At 39.0% G+C, this 14,172-nt stretch overlaps 1 protein-coding gene across 5 annotated transcripts in view; it reads left to right on the top strand.

Annotated features, from left to right (window-relative positions):
* CCDC149 (coiled-coil domain containing 149) overlaps positions 1-14,172 on the top strand; it is a 50,096-nt gene that overhangs the window by 11,544 nt on the left and 24,380 nt on the right. For all 5 annotated transcript variants that reach the window (XM_015862731.2, XM_015862728.1, XM_015862729.1 and 2 more), the window contains exon 4: positions 8,903-9,010. In XM_015862731.2, coding sequence (XP_015718217.1) covers positions 8,903-9,010 — 108 coding nt within the window. The remainder of the gene's footprint in view (positions 1-8,902; positions 9,011-14,172) is intronic.

Genomic DNA, 14,172 nt, shown 5'->3' on the forward strand with positions numbered 1-14,172 from the left:
CCATGTGTGTGGTGGTACACATCTCTGACATAATTTAAGGATTGCTCGACATATGTACCATTCTGCCAAGCAGCAAAAGTGGGAACAAGAAATTGTGTTGCTGTAATCTCTTCTCTTACAGTAGGTGTTTTACCATTAGTAGTGCTGTCACAGCCTATGAGCTAGAAATGTGTTCTTGGCCCCTCTTTATACCAAACATTCAGTATTAATTGCTGCAGCTGAAGGTAATGAAGCTTTATGATGTCATATGATGTATGGTGTAATTTCTGGATAAGTAATGGTGTGATTAAATGCTTCTGGAAGGCAGGAATAATGAAGAGTTGATTTTTGATGTTAGAATTCACCAGAGATGGTGAACAATAGACATTTCTTATTTTGAAAGGCATGTTAAAATATTAGTCTGCCTGAAGAGCCTCTGTTGTGCATCTTATATAAGTTGAACATCTCCCATTCTGCAGTGATATGCATTTATATGCATGTATATGCATTTGCTTGTGATACAGAACATTTTGATGACATTGACATTTTATGAAACATAATAGGAATCTGTTGGGCAGCGTTGCAGTGCTGGAAAACTTAAAGAAAAAAAGATCAGTGGGATTTCTAGCTTGATTTATAATGATTATTATTGTCTTCTACATCGTTTAAGTTTTCGCTATAACTCTGTCTGAGAGAAGTTTTGTTGTTGTGTGTCAAGAGTAAAGCAGCAGAGCATGTGTTCCCTGGTGAGAGCTTATGTTTGTATCTCCAATACGTGAATTAAATTGGATAATAGTCCAAATTAAATTGGACTAAACATCTCAGAATCAGAATGGTGGAGGTGGGAAGTCACCCCTTGATCATCTGGTTCAACCCCCTGCTCAAGCAGGGTCATCTGGAACAGGTTGCCCAGGGCCCTATCCAGCTGGGTTTTGAACATCTTCAAGGTCTGAGATTCTACAGACCCTCTGGGTGACCCGTTCTTGTGTCTCACAGGTTTTGTGTTCAGGTAAGAATTCACATTTTAATTTATGTTCATTAGTCCTGGCTCCTTTTTCTTCATTTCCTCTGTCATGTATTTATAGACATTGATGGGATCCTGCCTGAGCTTCCTCCAGGCTGAATTGTTCCAGGTCTCTCAGCTTTTCCTCATGTGAGCATAAAAGATGGTCCAACTCCTTAATCATCCTAGTGCATCTTCCTTACATGTTTGTTGAGTACTCATTCTCTCTCCCCTATAGGTTCTCTTTTAGTCACGTGGGTCAGTGTTTTCCAGGCAGCTGCTGAGCCTTGAAGAGGGTCCTATGCTAACAACTCCCTCGCTATTACAAGTCTCATAACTTAATGGTGACATAGTTGTACTACAAAGCACAGCTTTCTAGTTAATCTCTTTGCCAGAACAGAAAGCTCATAAAAATCTGTGCGCCTTTTGCCTGAATGTTGTGGTACTTGACCCTGTTATAGGGTCCATCCATAGATGTCCCAAGGTGATTCATTCAAGCCAGAACTCTCACTGCTTCAGCCATGATTGACATCACTGAAGCACATTAACCACTCACTGAGACTTTGTTTAGACAGCTTGACTTCTGTTAATGTATAAATTCATGAGTGTGGCATTTGGAGCCAAGCAGAACATCAGAAGGGCTGGAGGTTCCAGATAGAAATATGTTGTGACATGCTGCAAATGGACCCATTTCGATCCTTTTCACTTCTGCTTCCAGCTGAATGTACTCAACTGTCAATGCAGTTTCAAAACAAACTTCTGGGATTGCCTTATGACTGTTTTTGACACAGTTGGAAAAAAGAAAGATGACTGTGACTATTTGTTCATTAATGAATTCAGGAAGTTTTGCTAGCCTTGTGCTAAGGCACAAAAGCTGCATTCGGAGTCCTGTGAGATAAAATCTTCAGATAAAGCACTGTACGGGGTAAGCAATCATTTTGTATTTATCTCACACGAGTGCTGTGAAGATTAATGTGATTTTCTCCTTTGTTCAGAGGTTTTGAAGATGAAAAACATTATGCATGTGCCAGATTGAGACCTGTGTGCTTTGCTGTGGTTCATAGGTGCATGTTTGACTGCCACAGTGTGAGGCAGCAGGTGCAGAACAGTGAGATCACTTGCCTTTGTGACACTTGAGAGAACAATATTCCCATGGAGTCCAGAATGTGAGAGCATTGTCAGGGAAGAGATTTTGTTTTCTGCATGCTGAAATTTGATGTTCTGTTGATTGGGGCAGGTGACAGTATGCAGAATCAAGAATTTCCTGGACATGCTGTGAATTATGTCTTTTGAAATGACACTGTTGTTTCTTCCACCTGTAGACTTTGCAGTGAGCATGAGGCTGGGAGAGACAAAACGCTGATTCTAACAGATGTGGCTGTTGCTCTTTAAAATTTAGAGTGCTGTTCAGCCCTGATGTTCATCATGTGCTCTGCTCTTCTGATTGCTGTGTCTTACCTTGATGGAACAGAGATACTTGTCACACCCCTGCACCTGAAAACTCTTGATAAATATTCTGTTAATTAGTCAGGGCACTCAATGTGTTTAAGAGACTTTGATTCTCCCTTTGTCTGCATTATAACAAAGTTTAAATTGTCCCTAGAGTCTCGAAGCAGCCATTTTTGTGAAACCAATGAAACAATCTTCCCTAGTATGGCAGTCCTTGTATAAGTAAAAATTAATCATTTCTCTTTGAATACATTCATCTTCTGTCAACATAAAACTGATGCCCTACTCTTGCCTGTCTGAAGTATGAGAGAACTGAGGTACATTACTGAAACATCACACTACCAATTAACTTCTCATGGTATCTGAGATGTGAGGCTGTGAGCTCACAACTCATTATATTGGGAGAGCAGACTTTGGCATCTGATTGGTAAAGTCCCATGATGCATCCTAAGACAAAGGAAGCTGGGCAAAAATGCCAGGAGACCTTCATCTATGAAGAAGGAGCTCCTGGACAAACTCAAATACAAAAGGAAAACCTACAGAGAGTGACAGCGTGGAGAGGTAACATGCAAGGAGTACAGGTGCCATGTATGAGCAGCTGGGATGGAGTTGGGGAAGCTATGAATCCAACATGGAATTGAATATGCCCAGGGATGCCAAGGGCAACAAGAAAGCCTTTACAAGTGTATCTGTTAGTTAATACTAACACCTGCTGCTGCTTATGATGTACCTTAGCAAGTTGCTGTCCTCATGAGAGTCTGTAGTTGATGGTAACATTCCTTTCTTTGTCACCCTTTAGTGTCTGGCTTAGGTTTGGCTATGTGCTGTTTGATCCCATGTAACACTGTGCAAAGCTAACACACGGAAAACTCATTGTAAAGGAGGGTAGGAGTATTTGGCTTATATGCCTAGTGATAGAATGGCTTTCTGGTTTTATTAAACAACTCAATAAGAACAGTTTTAGAAGCAGGAGTGCTGAGTATCTTGTAAGTATATGAATGTTAGCAAGTTCTTGTTTAGCAAAGCCCTTTCAAGTTTTGACTGGAGTGCTTTTGTGGTGGGACTCCTTCCTGGTTCTCAGAAGTGCATGTACACAGAAGAGAGGTGTTCTTTCTCTTTTTTTGACTGCTTGGCAAGGCTTTGACTTTTGCTGTTATTTTTCCTGGGGAAATATGACCCATTTTGTTTATTTAATGTGCCCAGGACCTATAAATTTAGAAGTCTTCTGTACATAGTCTTTCAGCTTAAAAAGAAAGATGATTTTTGCTTCTTTATTGTAAGGAAACTGTAGGTGAACAGTAGTAGTTGGTAAGCAAAACAGGTTTTTCTGTATTAATTCATCCACTGCAATCATATAAAAGCACTGCAGGAGAAACTGCAATTAAATTTGCTATCAGTCACACCAATCAAGTGTGCTTAATGTTTCATCACACTTTTTTCCCCCCATCTGTCCTATAACTCAATGTTCTTTCTTTGAAGGTGTGGCTGAAAAATACGAAAGCCTGTAAGCTGTGGTATAGGAGTAAGACCTGTTTGTATTTTAGAATATATTTTAACTCTAAGGGTATTTTGGAAGTTCTCTCCCCCTGACCAAATTACTTTTTCAGACAGCATCTAAAGGCAGAAAGTCTTTTATTTTTTTTTAAATGTCAGATAAGATTTATGTGCAGGAGGATTGAGAGGTATATTAAAGCCTGTGTTACTATCCATCATTTTTTAAAGTGGTGTGAAGAAAAATAACACCGTGTATGTGCAGCTAGATTTGCAAAATTGTTGAAGAATCCAAATTCAAGGGTAGTGTGTAATGCCAGAGGTGACCGTTTTTGGAGTTCCGTGTTATTTATAGTTTTTCTTTGGGGTCATGACTTGAAATTCTGTGGGTCAGTAATGAGCAAAGATATCTTGCTGTCTGGCAGCTATTTACTGACTTGCATTAGTAAATTCATATTTATAGGTATTTTTGTCAGTAGATTCAAATGTTCGCCCATGGCTGAAAGTAAGGCGCTCTTCGACCTTCTATCCTCAAAATAGTCTTGGGAATTTTAGCAGAAGTCTACATGGAAAAGCTTCATGATCCCACTGAATCTTTTTCTCTTTTGTCTGCTCTGATTTGTATTGCTTTTTTTCTTTTTTTTTTTCCTAGCTAAAAAAAGTGGGAATGTGCAGAAGAACTTCTTTACAGTGAGGATGATGGAGCACTGGAACAGGCAGCCCAGGGAGGTGGTGGAGTCTCCTTCTCTGGAGATATTCAAGACCCACCTGTGCTACGTGGTGTAGGGAGCCTGCTTTGGCAGGGGGGTTGGACTCGATGATCTCTGGAGGTCCCTTCCAACCCCTACAATTCTGTGATTCTGTGATTCCCAGTGGGCACTCTCACATCACACTTTCTTTCAACTGCAAGTGGCACCTTTGTCATTTGTTGCACTTGCTTTTGGTTAGCAGAAAAAAAAAAGAAAAGCAATTTTTGGCATAGATTCTTTTGTCCAGTACAATAATGTGGGGTTGGACAGTGCTGAAATATACAGGCAAGCTTCCTGTAGCAGATGTGTAGAAGAATGCTGTGGAGGCTCAAGGGTACCCCAAACTGAAACCAGGGGCAGGCCAGGCTCTGGAGAGATTTTCTGGCATACTTGAAGGAAATACTCTTTGTTAATTAGTGAAACAAATGGCTGCATTGAGAGAGAGCAGGAGACACACCGTTTCCGCTGTTTTGGGTTGTTGCAGAGGCAAGAAAAGATAAGGCTGCAGAAGGATATAGACCTCTGTGTCTTTCCCTTTCCCTGGGTGAGAGAAGTGAAAAAAGGGGGAATGATCCCCTTTTATTCTGCCCCTGCTGGAGTTCTGCATCAAAGTTTGGGGGCATCCAGCGCAAGAAGGAAGTGGAGCTTTTGGAGGGGGTCTAGAAGGGGGCCATGAAGGGCTGGAGCACCTCTCCTATGAAGATAGGCTGAAGGAACTGGGCTTGTTCAGTCTGGAAAAGAGAAAGCTGCAGGGAGACCTCACTGCAGCCTTCCAGTATTTAAAAGGAGTTTGTAAAAAAATGAGGGAAATCAACTTTCTACATGGGAAGGTAGTAATAGCGCTAGGGGGAATGGTTTTAAACCAAAGGAAGGGAGGTTTAGATTAAGAGTCAGGGGGAAGTATTTTACTGAGAGCGTGGTGAGGTGCTGGAACAGGCTGCCCAGAGAGGCTGTGGATGCCCCATCCGTTGAGGGGTTTAAGGCCAGGTTGGATGGGGCTCAGGCCATCTGATCTAGGACTTGATCTAGTAGCTGGCAACCCTACCTGTGGCAGGGGGATTGGAATTTGATGATCCTTGGGTCCACCCAAGCCATTCCACAATTCTCTTCCTTTAACCACAGCTTAAAAATCGAATATCTACATCATCTGGAGATACAGCTTAGAATAGCGTGAGTGAAAGAAGTGAAATCTCTGACAGTCACAGGATTCTTCTTAGGTTTTCACTTAGAATCAAACTGTTGAAGAAACTGACAAAAGGGAAGCTGAATTTGACTAATTTTCTGAGAGTTCAGTTATGCAGGTAAATGAAACAAACTTTAGCTTCCTTGCTGAAGTAACTTGTTTTGAATTTCTAAGTGGATTCTGTATTTGTTCTATGAATATTGAGAAGATGTTGCCAGTTGGAAAAATGAATCCCCTTTTTCCTTCCTTAGATTACTATTTCTCCCTTTTCTTCATAAAATATATTCTTAGAGGTCCTCCATTGTTAATTTTATCATCTTTCAACCATATGGTGTGTTCTCTTCTATGTGCCAAAGTACTGGTACCAAGTCCAGGTGTTGTTCAAAGTATCTTCTTGGCTGGCTCTCTTGAAGCCCAGCAGAGCACCTGAAAATCAAATAATTCTCCTTCTATCCACATTTAACGGAGAGCTTTAATGAGGTCTTGCCAAAACCTTTAAAACTGGGAACAATCTAAATTACATGTTGTATGGTACCTCTAAGCCAGGGAAATGAGTAATTGCTAGAGACTGCTCCTGTGACATCGCTCAGTTGTTTTAGTCTAACACCAGTATAATAGAAGCTTTGCATTAAGGAACAAGTCTATACTTAGCTCATTGTAATGCTCTTAGTACGCTTAAATGAAGCTGTTTTATTTTGGTGTCTAAAATTCTTTGTTTAAAGTTTCCTCCAAAATACTTGTCTCAAGTAGAAAGGTTTTTGTCACGTTAAGTCATTTATATGACTGAAAAATAAAATTCAGCAGAGAATCTCACTGCCAGAGAAATGGTTTTAAAGGAAATAAATCTGAGCAGGAGGATTTAGTATAGGCATGGTAATGCATTTCCTGCACTTGCTGGAAGCTGGGTCCTGTCTAGTGACTGCTGGAACCCTGATGTTGTAGCTGTAAGGACAGATTAGCAAGACTGAGGTCTTGCCTGGTGTTGAAATATGCTGTTGCAGTGTTAGGAGTTGTTCAGACTCATAAAAAGGGTCTTTATAAATAGAATTTTTTTTTCAAAGGGGTTTGTGCAAATAGTGTTCCTTTCAACTGGTTCAGTTTAGTCGTTGGACTGAGTTGACTGAAAATCAGCTTTGTTCAAAAAAATTGCATCTGAGCATAAGCTGTGGGTACTTCACATTAAATACAATTTCCTGTAATCACGGTGGGGCTTGTTTTTATCATTTCTTCTAAAGAGCCAGTAAGAAGTACCTATCAGAACTGTTGGCTCAATGTGTTCTGAATCTCCTTGGCTCATTCAGTACATAAATGACTTTTACTTATTTTCTAACACACACACACACACACACACACACACACACACACACACAAATAATTCTGATTGTTGTCTTGAAAATAAAATGACAAGCAGGTAATATTGGCCCTGCAAATGGATATTTACAGTTTTTACCATTCCGCTCATTTCTCACGCAATTTTATTTGCAGTCTTTAGGTTTATCGGTAGTTTTAAAAACACTTTAATCTTAATGTTACATACAATTAATTTTCCAGAGTACTTTCTTCTGAATCATTGGACTGAGAGCAACAGGATGGCAGAAACTGTAGCAGTGAATCAGGCTTGAATCATTGAATCTAGGAGGAGATATCACTATCTTGAGTTATTTTTCCTGTTTAAAAGTTAGAAGCTATTGCTATTTTAGACTGGCTGGAGTTTGGGGCCAACTTCCTTTTACCAGTGTATGAAAGTCTAATCCTGTAAATGATCAGATGTGTGTGTAGCTGTATTTGTGTTAATAGTTGTCTTAAATATAAAACAGTAGGTGTGGAAATAGCATTTAGCAAACAGAGAGATTGCAGGGATGGCAACTGTGTTGATTCAGTAGTGTACAATATTTAAAGGTAAAGCCTGACAGACCTCCTATGAGACTACCCAGTAGTTAAACAGACAAAGTAAGGACCAAAACATAGAGAGATATCAAAACAGAGAAATGAGGGAATAAAAAGAACAACAAGTAGAGACGCCAATACTGAACTTAAATATTCAGAGAACAAGAAACAGTCATTTGATGCATTGGCCTCAAATCCAGAGACTCAGCATAGAGCTAATTTAGAAATGTTGCCTCAGAAAAGCTGAAAATTCTCATTCTGTTTCTTTTTATATCCTTCAGATTTATGACAATAGGTGACATACATAGCTGGCATAGGCGATGTCTTTAAAGACTGCATATTAGCTGCTATGACCATAATGCTCTTAGAAGAGTTGTCACTTCTATAGACTTTCCCCGTGTGAAGTCAATATTTGTGCATTTCTGATGTTATTTTTAGAAAAAAAGTACAGTAAATTTGGTGGTAGCATTTGCTCCGTTTCAATATCTTAGGTAGGAAAGAAGGATATTGCTTGTTTTTTGGTTAGAGATCAAGTGGATGGAATTGTGAAATTATAGACCAGATTGTTCATTTCAGTGACTTTGTAAGATAACATGCATGATGACTTCTGACTTATTTGGGAAGCTTTCCCCCTCCAGATGAATTCATTTCTAGCTTTCGTTTCTGCTCTTCATGAAGTCTCTGTGCTAACACCACAAATCAGGCCATGTCTGAAGTTTTGTGCCACTGGATATCTGCTTTAAAGACTATTAAAGAACATAATTAGATCATAATTATTTCTCAGCTATGCCATTTGTTTAATTGCATGTAAGTTTAAAACTATAATTTTGGCAACTTTATATAATACTGTCAAAGTACTCAACGCTTTTCTCTTGGCAACAGCCAAGATGCCAGAACTAGTGTAAATATTTTCATTTAATTTTGTTTGGGTTTTGTGTGCTGTTCTGGAAGAGCATATGCCTGCGTGCTATATGTGTTTTCTGCTATTAAAGATGAAGGAACCCTGGTGACTCTCCAATGAAGCATGAAGTCTGAATACCAATAACTATAACAGTAAAGATTGTTGACAGATAAGGGCTAAACCTACTGTTTCTTTGCAATCACCACTTGCACTTCTCTCCCTAGGCACTAACTCTTGACTGATATTTGCTTCTTTTCTAGGCAAATCTTACTCAACTACTGAGTGAGGCTCAAGATCAAAATAAACATCTTGGAGAAGAGATTAGGGAGCTTCAACAGAGACTCGGAGAAGTGCAAGGGGACAATAAGGTATTATAAACTTAATTTATCAGTAAATGGACTGGAATATGTAAACAGGGCTGGAGTTTTGCATTTGCTTCTTAGGAAAACAAAGAAATAAATCAAAACAATGGGTTACAGAAGCTCTATAATATTTGGATTACAATAAATGCTCAATACAGTCAAACAAAAAAAGCCTGTATAGGAGACCAGTAAATGAAGCTCATTAGATACTTTGATTTTCTCCTTTTGCTCACTTGTCCTTAATTATAAACATTGCACCCAGCCGTGCTTTAATAATATCAGGGTTATTTTTTAATATATTTTATTATTGATATTTCCTCTTATATGCATAAACATTTCATCTTCAGCATGTGATATTTTTCACTGCACTGAAAATGGAAGATGTTAGTAGATGATAAAACCAGGAAGGCATATTTTTCCCTACATAAATATGGAGCAGGTCATCAAAAAAATGTATATTTAGCTTTGTACTAAGATCTCATCCTGTTACATAACCAATTTATTTTATTGCTAATTTTAGCAAGTTATGTGGAACATTGCTCAAAATCTGCCATTTGGTATTAATCAAACTCCTGTTGTCTCTGTTAATTGAAATATTTAAACTCAAGCCAAATGTGTGTAACATTCACAGCTGGAGCAAATGCAGAAGTACCTTCAGAGATCAAACTAGTGAAAGGTTGAATCTGAGACCAGTTTAGTCAGTTCGCAAAGTAATAAGTGAAACATGGAATGATAACTTTCCTTCTTCAACTACCTCTTTAAAGTTACAGGATTTAAAGATGTGAGTAAAAACTGTTTTCTTTTAGTTGGCCAGGTCAGTTTTGTTCTTTCCATTTAATTTTATTTCAAACTTAAGTATAATGTGATAAAGCAGTTTTATGCATTGTTTGTCACGAAGATCTTCAGAAATGTGAATGGAGTTGGTGAAATGGCCATATGAGGCCTGAATTTGTCACATGCATAGCAATCAGTGTAACTTGCTCAAGTCTTCAAAGGCTTACCCAGGTACTTTCTGTTTGTCTGTTGTTTGAACTATACTGCAGTGTTAAAGGCAGTACCAATTTCTCCAGAATCAATACAGCCTTTGCCAAGCCAGTCCTGAATTGGTAACAAGTGTTTGTTAATCCAGACAGAACACAAAGGTAGTACAATTAAAGCATACTTGAATATCAAGGTTATTTACTTATTCCAACTCCTTCTGAAGACATGATCTTGGTGTTACCGAATCTACTTCTTTGTGCTTGAATTGGCTTTGCTCAAACCTGCCTTTACAAATTAATTTGATACGAGCTGGTTGTCTTTCTGATACATGCATTCTCAGAGTGAATTTAAATTCACTACCCTCATAAGGAATGGAATACAAAAAGGGTCATTCTACCCGCTGTGCCCCTGTTCAAAATGTGCAAAACAGCACATCACTAAATAAAGAGGGGTGGGGAATGGCGGTCAGGAATTACATCAGACAGGGATTAATTTAGGCTGGTATTTTCTTTTTAGGGACATATTCTTTACTTTCCTAGAAAATGAGAAATAGAGCTTATTTTGAAGGCAGGTTACGTGTTTTGAAGTGTCTGAAAAAACATTGCCATCTCTCTGAGAGGTTTAATGCTTCCCTCCTGTGTCAGATTTTTCTCCCTTCTAACTTTGGTGATAAAATTCTGTACTTGTTCCTGAAGCCATTCTGTTTTGCTCATCAGTTCTCCTGTACTGCCAGTTGGGTTACTTCAGGCACTGAAGTCCAGATAATACATGGTATATAAAAAAAAACAAAGAACTATAATAATTTGCTTGTTCTTACATTCTTTCCCTGCATTCTTCTCTCTGCTTTTTCCAAAGTGAGGGAGGGCATCCTGCCCAGCTGGTCTACGTCAACCTTACTTCTGGCAAGAGATGAACGAACAGCTGCTTTTGCAGCAAGTGAAGCTGCTTATAGATGAACAATTCTGCCTATGTCTGAGCAGGGGTGACTCATGCAGGCTTTGTCACTGAATGGAAAGAGCTTTGTAGGGCTAAAAAAGAAAGAAAAATCTTTAAATATCGCACATTAGCTCTATTGATAAAGAAATGTTTTGATGGCTTGACTTGCTTTCAACTGCTTTCATGTTTGCTGCTAGTAGGGTACAGTTGCTGGGGTTAGCAAGAAGACCTTACAGTGATTGCATTTTACCTTTTTTTTTTCAAATCACGTTAAGTATGTTAATGGCAATGACAAAGTACTTGAATTTGACTTAAGTAGACTAATTTTTTTTCCATTTAGTTTTAAGCAGAATCGAATAGGCAGAAATGAAACTTCTTTAGGCAGTCCCTGGAAGGGTTTGTTGCTGCAGTTTTTGACATACAGCAGCAGTCAGACTGCAGCGCTCCAGCAGCAGATATCTAAGACTATTTATTTTTATGATTGATCGCAATCTCTTATCAGCCCTGACACATGAAAACTATTCTATGTTTATGATACAGTTCTTTGTAAGTCCTTTTCCTTTCTAACATTCTGGCAGCAATACTTTGAGAACAATTACTGAAACTTGGAGGGAGGGTAGTTAGGAGATCTCCTTCTTTCTCATGAGTGAAAGAAAATGGAAGGCACGAGAGAGACTGGAGGCTTCTGGAAGACTAGATGACTCAGTTGTCTTCACTTGCATTCCTACCCACGCAAAGAAATGATGTTGTAGGCTGTCAAGGGCAGTGCTAAGTGAAAGGAAGCTGCATGGGAAACAATAGCTGTGGTATTACTGACAGTTTGTTATTGTAAGGCAGCAACAGTGCAGAATGTTAAATGTGGTGCATGTTTTGGCTGAAATGGGACTTTATGTTGCAATTTTGCATAGTCCTCATCTACTTCTTAAGATTTCATAGACAACATGGGGAAGATAATATCTTTCAATGACTGGAGCTAAATGTGATGGTTTCTGCCTTCCTTGAAGAACTTACTGTCTGTGCTTATTTTCCCTTTTTCCTTCACATGGTTTGTAGATAACCAGGGACATAAAACTTTGCTACAGACATTATCTTTTGTCTCTAGCTGGCACAGCAGCTCTTGCAGTGAAACCTCTCTGGAGCATTGTGTTAGTGCTATGGAGCTGCTACTTTATGAATAACTATTTTAGCTGACACTGATCAGGAGAAAAGTGTAATATATAAGGAGTAGAGCCTGGTGGCTTTGCAGCAGCAGAGTATTTGGATTAACAGTATGTTGGTTCATGACGAACAGGAGCGATCTCTGGTGAGGTGCTGTTAACTTAATTCCACTCTGCAGTGAATTCTGTTTGTAGGTTCCTGAGGGGCAGCATAAACCTGTTCTGTGTCTGCAAAATGAACCTGAGTGATTCTTTACTCGGTGATTTCTGAATGATAGAAATAAAAATACAGCAGCCAGAGGACAACTGTATAAACATTATGATAAAACACTAAAATATGAAATAAATCCTTAACCTTCTGGCACAACACTTAGTGTCTGTTTGGGTCACGGAGTTTTAAGTGGGAATTTTACAGCAGGTGGTGCTGCTTTGTGAGGCTTTTGCAGTGCAGAATTAAAGGACCTGGCCTGTTGTGCCCTGCCAGCTCTCTGATTGGCCAGCAGCCTGGAAGAAGCACTCTGTTGTTTTATGGGTTGGTGTTTTACTTTGTTTTATCTGTGTTTGTAGTACTTTTACTGACAGAATATGGGGTTCTGAAGCATTTGTGCTTTTTTTCCCCTTTATTTCAGACTTCTTTGGAAATAGTTTTTGTTTTACTGGCAGACTGTTTGACCTTGCAAGTACTAATCGCTCACGGATATAATTGCATCTGATGATCCCCCCTCCTGTGCAGGAGGAGAGCTGCTCTTAGCACACAGTTGCAGCCCTGATATGTTCTCAGCCTGGTGCTGCTGTGCTGCAGGCACTGAGGCCTCAGTAAACTGCAATCCCATCCCTTTTTCCAGCTGTTCTGAACAAGGTTGAGTCTTTAAATGTTACTGCATTTGTTTCTTACTACCTTTCTTGCTGATTACCTCAGATTAAGATTATAGAAATGTAATTAATCTAACTGCATTAAATTGCGTTATCATGCCTTTAGCTTATCGACCTTTTAGCCTTTAAAAAAATCATCCCATGGCTTTGAGATCATTCCAGGATTTTTTAGTTTACCTTCTTGACTTAATAGTTTGCTAGTATTTTTGGTAAAGAAATAAACAGGAATCGTATCTTCTACAATCCATTCAGCCTTCCTGACTGTGCAGTAGTTTTTTGGTGGGCAGAGGGAAATGTAACCTCCAGTGTTACTTCTGGGGGCACTGCTTCTCCTGAACAGTGAGCTGCCTGTGAGACTGAGTTGTACAAACTCCTTTGGACTGCACTAAACTGCAGCTGTAATAAGCAGGGAAGGTGATTGTGCTAACCTGTCTTGTATCAGCAAGATTTTAATTGGCATGTTGCAGCTACGGTGACTGGCATCCCATAAATGAAGACAAATTTTAATGTAGCATCTTCTGCTTCATAAGATTGATTCTTTTTTTTTTCTAACTTTGCACTGTAATGATGTACATTAATTCCTTGGTACAGTCAAATATGGGGAAACTCAGGCTGGTTATCATAGTGAGCTTCTGCAGTCCCTGTGGAGCTTCTACAAGGTAGGCCCTAGGGAGGCCACGCTTTTGCCTGGCTGTGCACAGTATATGCAACTACAAATGCTGAATGCCTTACAGACTCTTATTTATACTTGATAATTCTCAAAGGTAGTTGCTATCTGCCTAAGATATTTAATACAGCTGTGTATTAGTTCAAGTCAGGCTATTTTCAGCAAGCGCAAAGCTGATGAGTTCATTAGCTTCTTGCATATCTTGGCCAAGTTGTTTGCTGTTGGCCCGTTTCTTTGTTAGTTTTTAGCATGAAGTAACTTTTATGAAATAATAATAATAATAAAAGAGCAATAAAATTTATAAGCAGTTGTTAATGCAAATTGTGCACTAGTGTAGCACAGTGGGATTTTAAGTGGCATAGGTAAAGTGAAGCTGAGCAAATTACTTGGTGTCTTTTTGTCCCTTAACTAGGAAACTTACTTTCAGCTGCAGATAATTTTTTTGATCTGAATATGAAAATGTCTTTATGAGAATTGTCTAGAATTACTTCCTGTCACTTCAAAAAAGCATTGACCATGTTTTTGCGTTTATTTGGTCTTTCAGCATTTGGACA

The sequence above is a fragment of the Coturnix japonica genome, chromosome 4 (assembly GCF_001577835.2).
Source record: "Coturnix japonica isolate 7356 chromosome 4, Coturnix japonica 2.1, whole genome shotgun sequence".
Taxonomy (NCBI): domain Eukaryota; kingdom Metazoa; phylum Chordata; class Aves; order Galliformes; family Phasianidae; genus Coturnix; species Coturnix japonica.